The sequence below is a fragment of the Camelina sativa genome, chromosome 14, assembly GCF_000633955.1.
Source record: "Camelina sativa cultivar DH55 chromosome 14, Cs, whole genome shotgun sequence".
Taxonomy (NCBI): Eukaryota; Viridiplantae; Streptophyta; class Magnoliopsida; order Brassicales; family Brassicaceae; genus Camelina; species Camelina sativa.
In genome coordinates, this window is record NC_025698.1 from 8,418,917 (window position 1) to 8,439,565 (window position 20,649).

General features: G+C 35.4%; 5 protein-coding genes and 2 non-coding genes across 8 annotated transcripts; 3 read left to right on the top strand and 4 right to left on the bottom strand.

The window, feature by feature from the left end:
- Positions 4,440-5,576, top strand: LOC104740460 (protein YLS9-like). Its single transcript, XM_010461062.2, has one exon. The coding sequence runs from the start codon at positions 4,548-4,550 to the stop codon at positions 5,352-5,354; it is 807 nt and encodes a 268-aa protein (XP_010459364.1). The 5' UTR covers positions 4,440-4,547; the 3' UTR covers positions 5,355-5,576.
- On the top strand, positions 6,929-9,516 carry LOC104740461 (putative pentatricopeptide repeat-containing protein At1g17630). Its single transcript, XM_010461063.2, has 2 exons — positions 6,929-9,214; positions 9,429-9,516. Exon 1 carries the CDS (start codon positions 6,950-6,952, stop codon positions 9,140-9,142), a length of 2,193 nt encoding a protein of 730 aa, XP_010459365.1. The 5' UTR covers positions 6,929-6,949; the 3' UTR covers positions 9,143-9,214; positions 9,429-9,516.
- Positions 9,607-12,032, bottom strand: LOC104740462 (heterogeneous nuclear ribonucleoprotein 1-like). Of its 2 annotated transcripts, none has more exons than XM_010461065.2 (7): positions 11,931-12,032; positions 11,537-11,739; positions 11,336-11,376; positions 10,904-11,067; positions 10,684-10,792; positions 10,434-10,603; positions 9,607-10,355 (listed from the first exon to the last, which is right to left on the bottom strand). In XM_010461065.2, the coding sequence occupies exons 2-7, from the start codon at positions 11,731-11,733 to the stop codon at positions 9,933-9,935; spliced, it is 1,104 nt and encodes a 367-aa protein (XP_010459367.1). In that variant the 5' UTR covers positions 11,734-11,739; positions 11,931-12,032; the 3' UTR covers positions 9,607-9,932. The 2 variants fall into 2 exon arrangements, with proteins under 2 accessions (XP_010459367.1, XP_010459369.1); XM_010461067.2 differs by having other exon boundaries at positions 11,854-12,020.
- LOC104740463 (glyoxylate/succinic semialdehyde reductase 2, chloroplastic) lies at positions 12,133-14,618 on the bottom strand. The gene is made up of 12 exons (XM_010461069.2): positions 14,388-14,618; positions 14,159-14,240; positions 13,960-14,025; positions 13,804-13,879; positions 13,653-13,708; positions 13,387-13,471; positions 13,234-13,294; positions 13,021-13,073; positions 12,858-12,928; positions 12,699-12,771; positions 12,515-12,619; positions 12,133-12,417 (listed from the first exon to the last, which is right to left on the bottom strand). Exons 1-12 carry the CDS (start codon positions 14,599-14,601, stop codon positions 12,253-12,255), a joined length of 1,107 nt encoding a protein of 368 aa, XP_010459371.1. The 5' UTR covers positions 14,602-14,618; the 3' UTR covers positions 12,133-12,252.
- LOC104740464 lies at positions 14,829-17,280 on the bottom strand. Its single transcript, XM_019236264.1, has 6 exons — positions 16,621-17,280; positions 16,167-16,219; positions 15,897-15,984; positions 15,712-15,810; positions 15,282-15,467; positions 14,829-15,175 (listed from the first exon to the last, which is right to left on the bottom strand). Exons 1-5 carry the CDS (start codon positions 17,143-17,145, stop codon positions 15,282-15,284), a joined length of 951 nt encoding a protein of 316 aa, XP_019091809.1. The 5' UTR covers positions 17,146-17,280; the 3' UTR covers positions 14,829-15,175.
- On the top strand, positions 20,412-20,483 carry TRNAD-GUC. The gene has a single exon. It is a non-coding gene; the product is annotated as a tRNA-Asp (tRNA).
- On the bottom strand, positions 20,537-20,610 carry TRNAV-AAC. Its single transcript has one exon. It is a non-coding gene; the product is annotated as a tRNA-Val (tRNA).

Genomic DNA, 20,649 nt, shown 5'->3' on the forward strand with positions numbered 1-20,649 from the left:
AGAGTGATTGGAATTTGGGCAAGAGGAGGTAATGGAAGATCAGCTCTAGCTAGATACGTTTATCAGAAGATCTTTAAGCAATTCCAAAGCCAGTGTTTTCTTGAAAACGTCAAAGAGATTCCTCGTGATTGCCAAATGTCGAACCTAAGAGACGAGTTTCTGATTAGGATTCAAGGAGGGTACTCGAAGATGAAGACCTCAGTGTTGATCAAAACAAGGCTCATGAGTCAGAAAGTACTACTTGTGGCTAACAACGTGGATAAACTCGAACAGCTAGATGCTCTTGCGGAAGATTTTAACTGTTTTGGTCCAGGTAGCCTAGTGATCATAACTACACAAGACAAACAACTTCTTGTTGCGTTTGGGGTTAAAATTGTGTATGAAGTTGAGTGCTTAAGGTGCTTTGAAGTTCGTCAACTGTTTCGTCAAATCGGCTTTAGAGAGAGAGATCTTTATGATCCTGGTTCCAAATTTTCTGAATCTTCTTGAATGGGTAGGTAACTCTGTTTCTGGTCCTAGAAAAATGGTTAGGTTCCTCTGCATAACTTTTAGAGGTAAGCTTTTTATTTAGGTAAGTTTTATTATACGTACTTAGGAAGATTTGGCTTAGGATTAGGAATATCGTTTATCTAGTAGCCGGTGTGCAAAAAAAAGTGAAACCGTTGATCCGATAACAATGCATAAACCGTTGATCTGTTTTATGGAGGTTATTTGGTTAGATAACAAATAAATTTGCTATGGATTTTGTGTAAACGGAATGAACTTGGGCTCTCCTTACATTGAAAGCCCTGTTGTTGTGTGTGAACGAGTGTTCCCAGTTCGGAAGATAAAAAAAATGTCAACGTACATTATACAGTTAATGACGGAATTTTAGGCGCGGGATTTAACCATCTCCACGCTCCACCGCCAACGTACATTAATATCATTCCTTCCCACGTGTTTTTTCTCTCGTTGTTGTGCAAAAGTAAAATGTAAATATTGAAGACTGAACCAATCGATCGTTGCATTGCCATCATTATTCTATTCCTTTAGTTATACGTAATCGTGATATTAAAAGGAAGAGAAAAAAAAATCACATCCATATGCAATGTTTATTCCAATTCCTCCTTTCTAAAACGTATGTGAGAAATACTTTTGCTTTAGTGCGGATGATTCCAATGAAATCTAAATAAATCCTAAAAGAGTTATGTATATTCACTCAACTTATAATGCTCTTATTAGCATTGCTTGATCATATAAATTTGCTATTTTAGATCAAATTTATGAGGAAAAGGATTATATCATATATATATATATATTATTATATAAATCTTAGTTTTTAAAGTTAGTAATTCATATAATCGCAACATGTGTCAAATATCGATAATATTTTGACATGTGTGAAAAGAAAATTTATTTAATAATTATAGGAAAATTAAAAAATTCTAAATATAAAAAGATTACAATTAATATTTTTGAAAAGTATATAAAACCAAAAGTAGGTGGTAGTAGTGGGTCTCGTGTCACTTGCAGTCTCTTCCTTCCTGGTCCGCGATCTCTGTCATCCGGCCAGCGATCATGGCTACTATTGCTGCCTGGTTCCACATGACCACATACCACAGCTGGGTAGAGAAGTGCCTCTTCAACTGCAGGGTGGTCAAAGCTCTTTCCGGTGAAAGGTTTGATCTCAGAAAGAGATCATCATGGAATATGAAGAAGGTCTTCATCAAAGGAAAAGATGGCCTGTGCCTGAAGTATCAAGTTTATGAGCCTGTTCCCAAGCGAGACTTCTCAGATCAACTCTTCACTCCTAGAGAAATGGATGGTAAGAAATCTGATTCAAGCTTGTTAGTGGTTTGCTTGTTAATCTGTTAAATACATGATGCTGACATGGTGTTTAAATTTTTTTGGCAGGTTCTTGCTTTCAACCATGAAACGAACCTAGTAATGGCGATGAAGGCAATGGACGCCGCAGCCAGCAGCCTTCCTTCGTCGTGGTTGCATTTGTGTTTGGGAACACATGGAAGACGGTTTCCGACTCACTCATCTATGTCTTTGTCCAGCATCCATTCGATAATATTTTGACAGAAAAGAAAATATATTTAATAATTATAAGAAAATTAAAAATTCTAAATATAAAAGGATTACAATTAATATTTTTGAAAGTATATAAAACCAAAAGTAATCTATTATATCACTAATTCTAGTAGCAAAGTTATATATTAAATTACTAATTTCAATAGGAAAATATGTGCAATTAATAAGGAAAATATTTGCAATTTAATTGCAATTATTATTTATTATAATTATATAGTAAAAATAAACGTATACAAAAAAAGTGATTAAAGTAGAAAAAAGTTTAATGTGTTAAAATTACTAATTAACATAATATAAGAAAAATAAGATAATCAAAATAAGAAATTAATGTAATTTTCTTAAGTTTTTCAATCGGTGAATGATTTGATAGCGAATTCAACACTATGTTATTATATAAACATTGGTTTTCAAAATTAGTAACTCATCTGATCGTGACATGTGTCAATTTTAACAATTAAAGATTTTTTCATGTGTTATACAAAAACTTTGTTTTAACATATTTGTAAATTATAAGAAACTAAATTTTTTAACAATTTAATAATATAAGAAGATAGTTTATATATGTATATAGAAAATAATACTACTTCTAATTTTAAATTACTAATTCTATAAGAAAAAGAATTAAGAAAATTATACAATTAATTACTATAATAATACCACAATTAATTAAAATTATACTGTCAATTATTAATCCTAAAAGAAAAAGGATTGTAGATACTCACCTTTACATAAACAAATAATTTTACCAAAATAACATCTTTGAATTTTTGATTAATTTATGATAATGTTAGTGTAGTTTTATTTAAAATTAGTTGGACAAGTAGTAAAACTATTATGTATCAGATTACAAAATATGAAACAAATATATTTAAGATATTGTTACCTTTTTCATATATGAGATAAAATTAGTTTTCAGATTTTTTGAGAATTATGTTTAATTAATTTTTAGTTTTTAAAAAAATATTAAGTAAAGTATAAATTTGATACAATGCACATATTTTTTGATATGAAAATTATAAATGTAACTCATTGGGATTGAGTGTATATAATTAAAATCTAATTTTATTATCATATAATATACAAAGAAATTGTATTGCAAGATAGAGTGTGTAAACTCTAAATCCGTTTTTTTTTTTAAATCAAATGAATAAAAATAATATTTTGAATACAACTTAAAATTTTGCATATTTTTCTTATATCCGATTAATACGCGGGTCTAATCTAGTATATATATATATATGATCATTGCTTCAATACAAAGGAAAAATTATGTTTGGTGTACGATTTCACGTTTCACATATATCAGAATATCATCATCAATCATGTTTCTTCCATCGGTTCAAAACAAAGTTTCATATTTTCTCCAACTTAAATACTGAATGTGAATGTAGGACTATATATTTACGAACAAATTCGTATATACGACAATACTAAGAAGGATGATAACTAGTCACAAATTTGTGTGTTTCTGCAATTAGTTATATTTATGTATTACTACTACCAATTTTTAATACAACTAATTAGGCCTGGACATAAAAACCGTACCCGAATACTCAATCTGGAACCCGACCCGAAAAACCGGGTTCGGGTTGGGTACGAATTTGCCTATAAAATCCTATTGGGTTCTATTTTCTAATACTCGTGGGTTCGGGTTAAGATCGGGTAATACCCGGTGCCCGTTTGGATACCTATTAAATCCGAACATATAAACATATTTATAATATTTATCATTAATATAATGCAATTACCCCAAAATTATGATTATAATTTTGAATATTTAATTTAGTTTTATACCTAAATATCAAAAATAATCAAAATATCTAAAATATTTTGTTATGTAAATCAAAATTTAACTAAATTTATTTAAATTTAATTATATTTTTTCGGGTATCCGGTAGTTTGGGTACTAATCGGGTTTTAAAATTTGTAACCCAAACCGACCCGAACCTGATAGTACCCAAACCGAACCGAACCCATATATCAAAAAATACCCAATGAGTTCTATTTTTCTAAGCTCGTTTACCTAAATCCGAATGGGTAATAACCGAACCCAAACGGATTACCCGAATGCCCAGTCCTACAACTAATAATAGTCTTATTTTGGGTTTGCTCTATAATGCTTAGCAAATAAACAACTGGAGACTATCTCTCGTGACTTTTTTGGCACACCGGTTCACTCTCGAACGCTTGACAACCACGCGCTAATGTGACGCATGTAAAGCTCGCTCTAGTTCCGCGTTGAGCTGTCACTCTCTTTGTCGGTCCTCTCATCTCTTTCTTCTTTTACTTCGCTTCCTCTCTCCTTCTCCCACTACTAATCTTCACTTAATTATTAAACTAATCACACTGTAATAATAATAAATCTCCCGACAAATCATCATCATCTCCTTATAAAGAAGACACAACATGTCCTAAATCTTACCCCCTTATTTTGTTCCCCTCTCTCTCAATCTCAATCTCAATCTCCGATTATGACAGACGACAGAGTTTACCCCGCATCAAAACCTCCCGGCATCGTCGGCGGTGGCGGCGGCGGCGCAACAACGAATCCAACTTTCTCGGCGAACAAAGCTCAGCTCTACAGCGCAAACCGTCCCGCTTACCGTCCACCAGCTGGTCGTCGCCGTAGTAGCCACAGCCGAGGATGTTGCTGCCGTTGCTGCTGCTGGACGATTTTCGTAATCATCCTCTTAGTCCTCCTCGTCGCCGCCGCATCAGCCGTCGTATACCTAATCTACCGTCCTCAACGTCCTAACTTCAGCGTCTCTTCACTCAAAATCTCATCTCTCAATTTCACCTCCGCCACTCACCTCACCACCGCCATTTCCCTCTCCGTCATCGCCAGAAACCCTAACAAAAACGTCGGGTTCCTATACGACGACACGGACATCACACTCTACAAATCAGCCACCGGAGGAGGTGATGATGATGATGTGGTCATCGGTAAAGGATCGATCCCTTCGTTTGTTCACGGGAAGAAGAACACGACTTTGCTTAGATCTACGATCGGAAGTCCTCCGGGAGATCTAGATGAGATATCGGCGGGTAAGCTTAAAGGAGATCTCAAGGCGAAGAAAGGAGTAGCGATTAAGATTGTGTTGAACACCAAAGTGAAGGTGAAGATGGGATCTCTGAAAACTCCTAAATCAGGGATTAGAGTTACTTGTGAAGGGATCAAATTGGTGGCTCCGACCGGGAAGAAGCCGACTACGGCTGTTACCTCCGCCGCTAAGTGTAAGGTTGATCCCAGATTCAAGATCTGGAAAATTACTTTCTAAACATAGAAAAACCACAAAAACAAAATTGGTATCACATTCTTAGTTTTCTTCATATTCCATTTTTTTTCTTTATTAAACCATTGTTTCAATTTTCGTTTTTTTTTTTTTTTTTTAATTTGATTTCATATACAGTTCTTCGATTCCTGTAAGACTTTTTTTTTTTGGGTTTATGTAAATGAAGATATATATATTTGTGTTGGGTATGAGAATTTAAAATTTTAATCATTTGTTAATATATTAGTTTTCGAGTTTATTTAACAGTGATTAATCTATGGCGCGAAAAAGATAAGTGAGAATAAAACGCAACTATTAGTAGTAAGTTAATTAATAGGGTAATAATGCAAGTGAGGTGTGACTATCACTATTAGTACAACAACAAGTGCTTTGGTCAATTAAGCTGGCTACTTTTTAGTATTTGTTTTGTTGTTGTAGTATCAAATAATTAAGCTACCATGTGGTCCATGTGTGTATAAGAAGAATATACCCTTAAGAAGAAGAGCCTGTGTTTTATTATTATTTGCAGAACCATGAATTTAATTAAATATAATTATTAATGTGTATTATTATTAAGTCTCCGGGTCTGTTGGCAAATGACAAATAAAATTCTTTGGGGTCTTTTTGAATAATTTAATTGCAAGTTTCGGTGCGAAGTTACGTCCCCTTGACGTTAGAAGGTGTCGGTGAAATGAATCAATTTTAACAAGAAAAAGCAAAAGCTATACAATGATTTCAAAATCAGGTGTTATGTAAATTATCAACAACAAGTTTAAATAAAGAAGAAGAGATTAGGTGTTATGGTTATGGTGTCAAACGACGGCTAACTTGTGGTGGAATTTATTCGTTTCCGACATAATTATAAAAATCAAGTAGCAGGGATTTGGTTAGTTTAATTGGTTAATAATAATACTATTCTGATTACAATATAAATCAAATCGAATAGGCTAACTAGTGTACATACAAAATACAAATATATATTTTTCTACCAAAAGAAAAAATACAAATATATATTTTACGTTTATGAGTCAACCAACCAAGATTTTTATTTTCCAAAATGGTAGATTAATTGGTAAAACATTTCCCTCACAAAAAGGCATATTTAGTATTTTTTTTCTGTTTTTGTGGATTCTACTTTTCCAAGTTGGTTTGTTATCGAGTTTTTTCGAGGAGAAACAAAAGATATCTGTTATCCTTAATCTTTTATGCAATGTGTAAATTTTGAATTAAACACAAATTATTAGATGGTTACATAATTCTGAAAAGCCGAAATAATCAAATATATTTGTTTAAATTATTTGTAATTATATATTGGCGTGTTAATGGGGTCGATAAATGCTAATGTTACAGGACTAAAACAAAAAAAAAACATGTGACCACCACATGTTATTAGGTGTTCAAGTTGACTTTTTTAGTCACCACACAACCACAACGCCTTGGTTACAAAAAGTAAACCTCATGCTAATAATTTATTTTGTTATACGTAATTTAATTTAATGTTTACATAATTTAGTTTGTTACTAATATTTAACCTAGTGCTAATGTTTAAACAAGAGCGTCAAAGTTAAACATATTTTAAAATTTTGAAAGTACCTGTACATATGGTTCACTCTTCTCTTTGGCGATTTCGTCTTCAACAAATCCCTTGGCGTCTTCGTAATTCTTGTTTCCACACTTCTCCATGTCGTCCATACACACCAATTTCTTCTCCCGACGTCGTTTCAGTCTCCTCGTACTACTACTCCCTTACGATTAACAATGACCAATCCCTCTTCGATCACGTTCTTAGATTATGCTTGACGGCTCAGCAATGCAAGCAAGTTCATGCCCAAGTACTTGTATCCGATTTCATCTACCGTTCTGGTTCATTAGCTGCGAATTTCATATCGGTTTACTCTTGGTTAGGACTCCTCGTCGACGCCCGTAACGTCTTTGAGACTGTTTCGCTTGTTTTGTGCTCTGATTTGCGCCTGTGTTACTCGATCCTCAAAGCTAATGTGTCTCATGGGTTACACGTGACTGCTCTTGAGCTTTACGATGGAATGCGTGAGAGAGGTCTCGCAGGGGACGCTTATGTGTTACCCTTGATCCTTCGAGCTTGTAGATACTTGTGTCGTTTTGGTTTTTGTCAAGCTTTTCATAGTCATGTTATTCAGATTGGTTTGAAAGAGAATCTTCATGTGGTTAACGAGTTGCTTGTGTTGTATGCTAATAATGCTGGAAGCGTTGGAGATGCCTACAAACTGTTTGTTGAAATGCCTGTGAGAAACCGTATGTCATGGAATGTTATGATTAAAGGGTTTTCTCAAGAGTATGACTGTGAAAGTGCTGTTAAGATTTTTGAGTGGATGCAACGTGAAGAGTGTATACCAGATGAAGTGACTTGGACTTCAGTCTTATCATGTCATTCGCAATGTGGCAAGTTTGAAGATGTGATTAAGTATTTTCATGTTATGAGGATGAGTGGAAGTGTAGTTAGTGGCGAAGCACTTGCTGTTTTCTTCTCTGTATGTGCTGAGTTAGGAGCTTTAAGTACTGCTGAGAAAGTTCATGGGTTTGTTATAAAAGGTGGGTTTGAAGAGTATTTGCCCTCGAAGAACGCGTTGACACACGTGTACGGGAAGCAAGGGAGAGTTAAAGAGGCAGAACACTTGTTCCGGCAGATAAGAAACAAAGGTATAGAGAGCTGGAACTCTTTGATAACATCGTTTGTGGATGCTGGTAAACTCGACGAGGCTCTTTCATTGTTTACTGAGTTGGAGGAAATGAATGATGTTTGTCACGTCAAGGCTAACGTAGTTACCTGGACCTCTGTTATCAAGGGTTGTAACGTCCAAGGAAGAGGAGACGATTCACTTGAATATTTCCGGCGAATGCAGTTTTCCAAAGTATTGGCTAATTCAGTGACGATTTGTTGTATACTATCAATTTGTGCCGAGCTTCCAGCTATGAATCTTGGAAGAGAGATCCATGGGCATGTGATACGGACCTCAATGAGCGGTAACATTCTGGTTCAGAATGCATTGGTGAATATGTACACAAAATGTGGGTTACTAAATGAGGGGAGTCTAGTATTTGAAGCAATTTGGGATAAGGATTTGATCTCATGGAATTCGATAATCAAAGGTTATGGTATGCATGGGTTTGGTGAGAGAGCTCTAAGTATGTTCGATCGTATGATAAGATCTGGGTGTCATCCTGATGGGATCACTTTGGTAGCTGTTCTTTCAGCCTGTAGTCATGCAGGACTGGTTGAAAAGGGACGTGGAATTTTCTATTCGATGAGCAAGAAATTTGGATTAGAGCCCCAACAAGAGCACTATGCATGTATTGTTGATCTCCTTGGTCGTGTAGGATTTGTGAAAGAAGCAAGTGAGATTGTGCAAAACATGCCTATGGAGCCTAAGGTCTGTGTGTTGGGAGCTCTGTTAAATTCTTGCCGAATGCATAAATATATGGACACTGCGGAGGATATAGCATCACAAATTAGCGTTCTTGAACCGGAGAGGACAGGAAGCTATATGTTGCTTTCTAACATCTACTCTGCAGGTGGAAAATGGGAAGAATCTGCAAAGGTTAGGGCTTTAGCCAAGAAAAAAGATTTGAAGAAAGTTTCTGGAAGCAGTTGGATTGAATTGAAGAACAAAATCTACAAATTCTCATCAGGGTCAATAGTACAGAGCGAGTTTGCGAGCGTCTACCTGGTTCTTGAGGATTTGGTTAGTCATATGTTGAAAAAAGGCCCTACACATGATGGGAACAATTATGAGGATGATCAATTATGGACAGCATAAGAGATGAGTAATCCGCGCATAGACTGAGATGATGCACATCAAACAAAAACCAAACCTAGGTTTACCTATCAGGTAAGCCTTGCTTCAGACCATTTAAACTAGGATTGACCAGTTACCAAATCAATCTTCAGATGAGAAGAATGGTAGTCATGATAAACCCAAACTAGTTCTTCTGAAGCTTTATCTTGCTAAGTTTGGCAGTTCGCAATCTTCTTACCTTTACAATTATCATAATCATTGCAAGAATACTCCATAACAGTGTCTGCTGCATATCTTAATGTTACAGGTTCTAGTAATCATCGGCGTTATCTTTGATGGTAATAGGCAAAGAACAGCTCTTGCCTCTCCTGAGCTACAGACCAACCAATGTCAAGCTGCTGTAAGAAAGGAGAACCAAGAGTTGCAGCACGGAACGCTCAATCTGGCACTGATGGTCACACACAACCCTTTAAAACCCTTGAAGAGAAGAGAAGAATGGTGTGTATAGCGATATATTGTTTGAGATGATTACAATTGTTGAAGTTTAATACTAATCTAATAATCATATATCCAACGTTATGAAAGAATTTCTATAACAATAATAACGTTTTTCCCTAAATAACACCTCTGTCACAAAATTGAATTGACCTGTCTTCAAACAGGTCTCTCTAACAACAGTTGAATGTGAAGAATTGGTTTAAGTATCCCAATCTATTTCTTAACTTAACCAGTTAACCCGTTCCTTACTTTTGAAAGAGAGACAAAAACATCTTTTTACAAAAAGGAGAGCCTCTACATCAGCCGGAGGTTCTTACTTTTGATAAGGATGGTATCGAGCTGGCCCTGACCCATTAGTCCCATTTCCTCTGCCACTGCTTGAGCCGCTGTTTCCGTTCCCATGAGCTTTTCCACCTCCATAAGCATTAGCCGCTGCAACACCATAGCTACCACCCATATAACCGCCAGCTCCATAGAGAAGGTTGAACATTTGACCTCCATAACCATAACCATAGCCGTAGCCACCACCGTAACCATATAATCCAGCAGCGTTGACCATGGAGTTCCCTGCGTAGGCTCCATAACCGCCATAACCACCATAACCTGAATACATATTGTAATCTTCATTTCCTTTCCCACCATAACAATCTTCCTGATCATACTTGCCACTAGCACCATAGGACCGAAAGCTGTTATCTCTCCCGGTTCTCTTCGGTTCAGCCCTTCTTATCTCCACCTATTCATCCATTATCAGTACTTGAGATTGCTATATTGATTAGCATAAATTCTAAAAAAAAGGTAAAACGAGGTTTGCCTGTTTGTCACCGAGCTCGTGAACTTTTCCATCGGAGAAAAGTCTGTCCACAGAATCTTCGGTCTGAAAAGTTATAAAACCGAACCCTCTAGACCTTCCAGTGAGGTGGTCATACATGATCTGGTGCTCGATTATGTCACCATATACACAGAAATAATTCTTCAGTTCATCTACAAATATGAAAAGGCACATTATCAGCAACAGTAGCAGAAACAGAAACAGACACAGACAGAATAAAATAAACTTTTACCTTCTTCCAAAAGTGGTGGAAGTCCACCAACAAAGATTTTCCTAGTCTTTGATACAGCTTTGATATCAGTATCCCTGTCCCCTCTAGGAACTGTCCTTTTCAGTTCAACCTAACATGTAATAGGAATTAAACCAAAGCATCCAATTGCTAATAACTTACTGAGAAACAAAAGCGGAGCAGATGATGTACCAAATACAAACTCATTTACGATATATAATACCTTTCGGTCATCTAATACATGTTCTTCCTCCAAAACTTTCTCAGCAACAGCTGAATCAGCAAAAGTCACAAACCCAAATCCCCTTGGATTTCCAGTCATTCTATCTGTCATGATTACAGAATCGACAACTTCTCCAAACTTTCCAAAGTAATTCGCAAAAGTCTCTGAACAAAAGAAACAAATTGGAAGCAATAGAATCAATACGCATAAGAAAAACAACCAAGAACAAAGAGAGAATCACAGTGACTTCCATTGCCAATCACAGAGTAAGAAAAGGGTGAGTTTCAATGATCAAATTATATAAAAGAATCCTCACACCAGATACAAGATAAGGACATATAATTTGATGGAGCTCCAAAGAGCTCAAGTCAAGGCTAAGACAATGAAATGACTCAAACAAAAGCAAGAACTACCAGAAACATCATACGGTACCTTCAGTAGTTTCCCAAGAAACTCCACCTACGAATAGTTTCCTAACAAACATAAACAAAGACAAAAGGCACCATAAAAAACCTTTCCATCAATATCTTAATAACCAGCTCGATCGATTGAGAAGGAGATTAAAAACAAAAGTAAACCCAAACCAAAAACAAAAAAAAAAATCAAAAGTGTGAATCCTAAGAAACCACAAACCCAGGAGAAGACATGGACGAAGACGAATGGCGATGCTCAACGGAATGCTTCATCTGAACCCCACCAGTATCAACGGCTGCACCACCGTTACTCCGGTCATCAAAGGTCTCCACTTCATAATCCGACGGAGGTAGTTGTTCCTCGTGTACGAGACGGTGGTAAGAGTCATCATAACCACGATCTGAGTTGTAATCCATCGATCACTGCAGCTCAATCAAAACAAAAACCCTAAATTTCTCAGTCTGCTGATGATGAAGTAGCTCAAGCGAAACGAGTGAAACCCAAACTTATAAAAACTGAAACTTTGTATCTTTCACCAATTTCGACTACTTGATTCAAAGTGGCAGCATCAAACATTCAAAAAGTTCAGAACTTGGAAGAGAAAAACCCTAACCAAAAGATGGGTGAAGTTGAAACGGCAACAAACAACAAAGCTCAGGCGAGAATTTTTAACACTTGAGTTGAGTCAGCCAACTGAGAAAATTTTGAAACATAATAAAAAATTTTGATTTTTGATTCGGTGTTGTTGCCAACTTAATAATACTTATCATCGGAAATTCGGAATATATGAAACGACACCGTTTTACGAACGTGGGTCAAACAATTCTCTTGTCGCCTTATCAACAAACAAAAACATAAACATGAGGAGATCAAAGGTTGACTTGTGTTTGACAGTCATTGTAAAGATGAAAAGAAAAAATAACAAATGTTTTTAGCTAAGCTTCTCTAGATTTTACAGCTTTTAGTGCTTCAATAACCGCAGAGAAGTCCTCATCGCTCAATCCATAGGATTTAGCAACCTTGTAAAGCTCGTTTGCAGCAGCTGCAATTGGAGTAGATTGAGAAACGGACTCCGCTAGTCCAAGTGCGAGTCTCATATCCTATACGCGCATGTAAATTCATTTACGGTCTCTCATCAAACTCTGACAGTTTTTGTGAGGATCTTACTAAACAAGGAAATAACACAGTTACACAAACCTTCTGCTGGTGCTTTAATGGAAAAGCTGTCGGGTACACTGACTTGATCATTGAAGGACCCTTTAGCGAGTACATTGGCGCATTGATAGCTCCCTGTGAGACAACCTGCAGAGGGTTTTTTCCCAGGGTTTACAGCGGATGTTTTGGGAAGAAAGTTTCAGCTAAATAGTTGTGTTTAAATTACCTCGACCAGTACATTTGGATCGAGTCCAACTTTCTCGCTTAGAAGTATTCCCTCCGCGAAAGATGCCATCATACTGCATGAGAGTATGAGAAGAGGGATCAGGAGAAGAATCTGGGATTTGCCAAGAAATGAAGCCATATATGGTCATTCAAATGATACCTTCCCATGATCATGTTGACGACAAGTTTCATTGCTGCTCCATTACCAACTTCACCCAGATAGAATCTTGACTGGATCATATAATGCAAACTAGTAATGAAAATGGTTTATATTTACAAAAGAAAAAGGATCTGAAAGCAAAAACACTGGCAATAAGACATACCTTTCCCATGATGTCGAAGAAAGGAGAAGCTTTTTCGTATAGCAGCTTGTCACCTGATATATGTTAAGTGGCAGATATTTTTAAATTTTCTTTTCATTTAACCATGTTACAAGACACAGACAAGTCAACCGTGAAGCAAAAATAATCTGATACGTATAAGTGATGATAGATTGTCATACACACCAGTGAGGAGTAAGTAAAGCTATTACTAACCTGCAGTGAGGAATATCAACTGGCCATCTTCCGCAGGCTTTTTGGAACCGGAAACTGGTGCCTGTGAATACCAATAGAGATGACTGAATTCACGTGATCTCTGGTACAACATTGTTTGGTGATTACAAACATCGATTATTAAAGAGTCCTTACCTCCAAAAACAATGCGCCGGTATCTTTTATTTGCTTGCTGATTAGCATCGATGAGGCAGCATCAACGGTTGAGACATCAACATACCTGCATTAGCAGGCAAGTCCCATTTTTACAATTAACCAAATTACTATATTGATTCGAAGAATAAAAAGAAGAAGAACAACTGCAAACTCTGCGGTAGTTACATAAGAAAATACAGATATTTTGAAACAATTCAAGACAACCACATTAAATCGAACATAAAATCTCATGAAGGAGTAAGTACCCTTTTCCTGAACTAATTCCAAATACGGCTCCATTCTTTCCACAGGCAACATCAATCTGACGGAAAAGCAAAAAAAAGAAAAAACAGATTCTAGTTTAAATATGGAGTGAGAAAACAAGAAGAGAAGCAAACAAAAGTGAGACATACGCACTGCACTTTCAGGATCAGCAAGCATTGCAAACGTGAGATCACAAGTTGCAGTCACTTCTTCAGGAGTAGACTTGTACCTACGAAACAGGAGAAACTTTCTTAATCAGAGGTTTTGCCTTTACAGTTTACATTAGCAAAGTAGCATTGAAAGTCTTACTTTGCTCCTAATCCAACGAGTGGATCACATTTGCTCTTAGTTCGATTCCATACCGTCACATCACACCTAACAAGCAATCCCAAGGAGTTAAAAACGCATCGTCATTCATCGATACATCAAAAAGAGGTAAAAGTAGCGAAATTGATGTGAATTATACTGTCAACACATAAGACCCCGAAGTCAAAAAACTGTTTTTTACCCAGCTGTAATGAGGTTTTGAGCCATTGGAGAACCCATGATTCCCATACCAAGAAACCCAATGCTGACAGTTCCAAGTTCATCTGGGTGTCATACAAACAAACCACAATTCATCAGATAAAAGACTAACCCAAAAAGGGGCATAATGGAGATTCTAGTACTCGATCATCTTTCTGGAAAGTTGTGGTTTTTGTATAATCTAAAAAGAGAAGGAGCACCAGTTTGTTTACCTTTGGTAGATTGGAGGGAAGAGTAAACCCTATAAGAAAGAGAAAACAGAGGTTTTGAGAGGAAAGGGGAAATGGGTTTTGGTCTGAATCGAAGAGGGATACGAGAGCAGAAGATGGAGCACAAAGCCATGGTGGCTCTTGAAGATGAAGATGAAGATGAAGATGAAGATGAAGATGATGCTAAAAAATATAAAGATAATGAAACCAAAGGCATTGGCCATTGCGCAATTGCATTTGTCCACTGTGGCCGAAATTCTCACAATTCGAGGCGGAGAAATTGACAGTTTTTATTTTTTATTATGGACTTTTAAATGCACTCACCAATCCATGACTTCGGTTTAAAGCTAATTTCCAGAGCAAAAAGAATTCTACCGGTCCGTTAAGATGCTTTTAACCTTGAAATGATTTTGCAAGTGCAAATGATAATATAACCAGATAAACTCCTTTTACCCCCGATTTGTAGATCATGCTTGTATATATCAATAGTATTGTCTACAAAAAAGCGTATCTTCAGTCTAGCTCCAGAGATGCTTTGGACTTAGTTCAATGTAGATAAACCGAATTAATTTGATTCAAACCGAACCCCAAAAATCGATTTGAAAACCCGGTAATGTGTCCCAGGACTAGTAGGCCTATGGAGGAAACTGGTTTTGTCTCTCTATAGTCTGTCTATATACACCACCAAAAAAAAGAGAGAACATAAAGGATTCAGTTTTCCTGCTGAGCTCACGGCAGTTTCAATCCCACCAAATCATGTTCTGCAAGTTCGCAATTTTCCATTTTTATGCCTGAAAACCAACACAAATTGTGGAGAAGATTTTAGCAATTATGTTGAAACAAAAACCACAAAGTTTTGAGATTTAAGAAATCAATCCTGATTATGAGTTTACTCGCCTATGGAGCAAGTAATTTGGAGTTAAGCTTGAGGAGAGAGAGAGAGAGAGGTGCTGACCAAAAGGAGTCTTTCTTCTCTTGTTCCAATAGCTCTTCGAAGGAAATGTCTGAAAATTCATCATCTGGATTGTCTAACTCTCTACTTGATTTTTCTTTCAGTTCCATCGAAGCGCTTATTTCAAGAACCTACAGTATCAGAAAGACTGAGTATTCATGGCTATAACTATTGTTGAGCAAAAGATAAACCCAAAAACTAAAGAAAAGTCCTAACTATGCTAACAGAGTCCAATACAGGAGATTACACAGATAAGACTATACTGGTTTATCAGACAGCAACAAGAATCAGCAAGATTGATCCAGAATCAGAAACAATATCGGACAGACACATAAGACACAATCTACAAAAACAAGTGACTGAGTTTGGTTTAACCTTTTTGTATGCAGGTGAAAGTTTTAGCTGTTGTTGGAACCAATTATATACAAGTGCATCTTCTTCTACTCTTTTTTGTTCCAGCTCCAGCTTATTGATCTGATGACCACAAACATTACAATTTACTTCAAAACCAACAGACCGAGAAAAAAACCAGACGGTTATTGATGAAGCTAACCATTCACCTGTTGACGAAGTCGGTCAAAGGATGATCTATCAGCCTTGAAGAGAAGGGCTTTTGTTATTGCAAACTTGCGCTTGATTACTTCTGACCTACCATACAGAGAAGCAGGCTTAAATCAGCGTCACCAAAGAGGAAACATGTATGTCACAACACTAACAATAAACATGAATCAATAAACAAAGAATAGAGCAGGAAGCAGCCAATTGTCTTCAAAATGTAGGAAGAACTAAGAAAATGGATCAGAGATGACAATATGATAGTGTTAACTTACTTGTGCTGTAGTTCATTTTTGGCTTCTATCAAACAATTAGCAAAGTCCCCAACCTGCAGGTAGCAAATCCAAAGGCTAGATTGAAGCAAATCATTCTGAAACATAAGGAAGCAAGCTGATATTAAAGAGTACTAAAATGCCCCAACTCAAAAGTCCTTTTTGTTTATCAACTAAGTTAGTATAGGATATAGAACAAACACCACAGAGGATTTAAGATGCTGAATAAAGTCTATAGCTTTACACAAATCACAGAGGTTTTATGATGCTGATTAAAGCCTATAGCTTTACACAAATCACAGAGGTTTTAAGATGCTGATTAAAGCCTAGAGCTTTACACAAATCACAGACAGAGGCTTAGCAGGCATTAACGCATTTGACTTCAATTTGTAAGTCTCGAACTCACGAGTTGTAGTTCTCAGTTGGCATTTCATAACCTAAAGACAAAGAAGCAGACCTGAGCAAGAGTCAATCCTTTGGCACTATTGCATTTAACAAGCTGATCGTACTGCTGCTTAATCTTCCTCTGCGTAGCACTGCTCGTCGAGGTAAAAGGATACAAACAAACAAACTGCTCCGGTTTGTTATCCGGAATCGAAATCGAGCCAGACATCGGATTCAACACAACCCCATCTCCTTCACCAACGCCGCCGGATTCATCTACTAGTTTCTTCTTCTTACCTCGCTTCCTCTTCTTCTTCTTCTTATTTGCAAGATCTTCCTCCCAATCCGATTCATCCTTCTTATCGGAATCGGAGAGCAGTAACTCGTAGAGACGCGTCGAGTCATCATCATCATCATCTTCACGGGCTAAGTCTGAAATATCGGAGAGAGAAGACTCTGGTTCGAGTTTAGTTACGGATTCGGATATGAGTTTCTGAGCAGGTCTGCGGCGAGAAGATTTGTGGAGAAAGAAGATAGCGGAGACGAATGAGAGGAGGAGGGAGAGAGTTAGTAGAGATAAGATGAGAAAGGAATACATGAGAGAGGGTTTATTCAGTAAGATGCTGTAGTTTTGATTTGTGTGAAATGCGGAGCCGCCATTAACGTGCTTCGTACATCACAGAGGTCAGAGGGCACATAGAGAGAGATAGAGAGGAAAAAAAAAAAAGAGAGATAAAAATCGAAAATGCTTCTAAATATCTTTTGTTCTTTCATTTTTTTTATTTTTATTTTACATTAATTAATTTAAGAGATATTAGGAATATAAATCTATGAGATTATACTTGAAGTTAAAACGGTTTAAGAATAGATGACTCTTTTTCTATTTATGGTAAGATACTAATAATATATCCTTACTAAAAACCACTCTTAAGTCTTATATATAAAAATGATGCATTTCTAAAAATAATTAGTAAATTTGAATAACAAGTTTTATCTCAAATATGTCAAATGTCAAACTATGTTACTGTATCCACGACAGAACCAAAAACCATATGTTTGATGAGTGATTTTCGGTTGATATTGTTAGAGGAAGCCACCTAAGTTGTCTTGTCCAATCTCTGCTTCATTATCGTTGCCTTCTCTTGCACTAACTCCTTAGTTTGAGAATCCATCTTCCTCCTTAAGTTTTCATCGATCGTAAGGCCTAACCAACAAAATACACACACACATTAGTAGTATGTATGTACAAACTGAGTTTCCATTTAGTATTTGTTTTACCTTGTACAATGGTCCACGTTCCATCCCTCGTACAAGATACAGGGAATGAGAAGAAGATTCCGCTTGGAATGCTGTAAGATCCATCAGAACAGACACCCATACAAACGAAGGAATCCTAACAAATAAAAATCAAACAAAGTACTCTCATACAACATAAGTATTATCAACCATCATACTGCAACCAACGACGACGAAAATGCTTCTAAATATCTTTTGGTCTTTCATTTCTTTTTTTGTTCATTTTGCATTAATTTAAGAGATACTAGGAATATAAATCTATGAGATTATAGTTGTAGTTAAAATGGTTTAAGAATAGATGACTCTTTTTCTATTTATGGTAAGATACTAATAATATATCCTTACTAAAAACCACTCTTAAGTCTTAACTATTAAGAACAATACTTGCATTCATCCCTAGGGGTGAACCTTTTCATTCACCCCCTTATAAAATAAGGAAATAAAATCTGTATACATTATTATAAAATTAAAAACTTAAACCGCTCTTTAATAAACTCAAACCGACATATAATTTTGTTCTACTTGTAAAATCTAAATCTTAACCACCTCATTTGTAAACCCAAACCGACATATAATTTCATTCTACTGCAACCAACGACGACGAAAATGCTTCTAAATATCTTTTGGTCTTTCATTTCTTTTTTTGTTCATTTTGCATTAATTTAAGAGATACTAGGAATATAAATCTATGAGATTATAGTTGTAGTTAAAATGGTTTAAGAATAGATGACTCTTTTTCTATTTATGGTAAGATACTAATAATATATCCTTACTAAAAACCACTCTTAAGTCTTAACTATTAAGAACAATACTTGCATTCATCCCTAGGGGTGAACCTTTTCATTCACCCCCTTATAAAATAAGGAAATAAAATCTGTATACATTATTATAAAATTAAAAACTTAAACCGCTCTTTAATAAACTCAAACCGACATATAATTTTGTTCTACTTGTAAAATCTAAATCTTAACCACCTCATTTGTAAACCCAAACCGACATATAATTTCATTCTACTGCAACCAACGACGACGAAAATGCTTCTAAATATCTTTTGGTCTTTCATTTCTTTTTTTGTTCATTTTGCATTAATTTAAGAGATACTAGGAATATAAATCTATGAGATTATAGTTGTAGTTAAAATGGTTTAAGAATAGATGACTCTTTTTCTATTTATGGTAAGATACTAATAATATATCCTTACTAAAAACCACTCTTAAGTCTTAACTATTAAGAACAATACTTGCATTCATCCCTAGGGGTGAACCTTTTCATTCACCCCCTTATAAAATAAGGAAATAAAATCTGTATACATTATTATAAAATTAAAAACTTAAACCGCTCTTTAATAAACTCAAACCGACATATAATTTTGTTCTACTTGTAAAATCTAAATCTTAACCACCTCATTTGTAAACCCAAACCGACATATAATTTCATTCTACTGCAACCAACGACGACGAAAATGCTTCTAAATATCTTTTGGTCTTTCATTTCTTTTTTTGTTCATTTTGCATTAATTTAAGAGATACTAGGAATATAAATCTATGAGATTATAGTTGTAGTTAAAATGGTTTAAGAATAGATGACTCTTTTTCTATTTATGGTAAGATACTAATAATATATCCTTACTAAAAACCACTCTTAAGTCTTAACTATTAAGAACAATACTTGCATTCATCCCTAGGGGTGAACCTTTTCATTCACCCCCTTATAAAATAAGGAAATAAAATCTGTATACATTATTATAAAATTAAAAACTTAAACCGCTCTTTAATAAACTCAAACCGACATATAATTTTGTTCTACTTGTAAAATCTAAATCTTAACCACCTCATTTGTAAACCCAAACCGACATATAATTTCATTCTACTTGTAAAATCTAAACCCAAACCATCTCATTTGTGAACCCAAACCGACATATAATTTCATTCCAATTATAAAATCTAAATCCTAACCACCTCATTTGTAAACCCAAACCAACATATAATTTCGTTTTAATTGTAAAATCTAAACTCTAACTAGTTCATTTGTAAACCCAAACCAACATATAATTTTGTTCTAATTTTAAAAATCTAAACCAAGCCAATATATAACTTTCCTTAATTAAAAGCATACAAAATTTGTTTCCTTAATTTGTTTTGCTTTTTAATTTAATTTTGATTTATTTTTTAAATAAAATATTAGATGGAAGATTCTGATTGGTTGAGAGAAGAGAGGGTGAACCTAAGTATTTTTCAACTATTAATTACTTTCAGTTACATCTGGTCTTTACTTCTAAACCATTTTAACTGGTGTGAGTAGTTTTTCCTTATGTTTTTGGCCTTGTTAGACTATTAATAATGTAATTTAGTGTAGTTTTAATACAAAATCCTCTTTGAAAAATTATTGATGTAATTTAGTGTAGTATTAAATACAAAATCCTCTTTGAACTTTTTTTCTATAGTTTTGTATAGCAAATTAGCAATGTTACAAAATAGAAACACATGTTAATACATTTTGAATATGTTTAAGACTCCATCTGCTTCAAATCTTGAATATCAGTTATGTATCTGCAAAATTAGCATCTAAGTCGTTGTAGTATAGTGGTAAGTATTCCCGCCTGTCACGCGGGTGACCCGGGTTCGATCCCCGGCAACGGCGATTATTTTTGCATAATATATGTAATTTTATATCATCATGAAAAAAATTAATAATGGCTTCGCCCGGGTTCGAACCGGAGACCTTCAGTGTGTTAGACTGACGTGATAACCAACTACACCACGAAACCCTATTGGTAATTTGATCAATATATATATTATAAAACCAA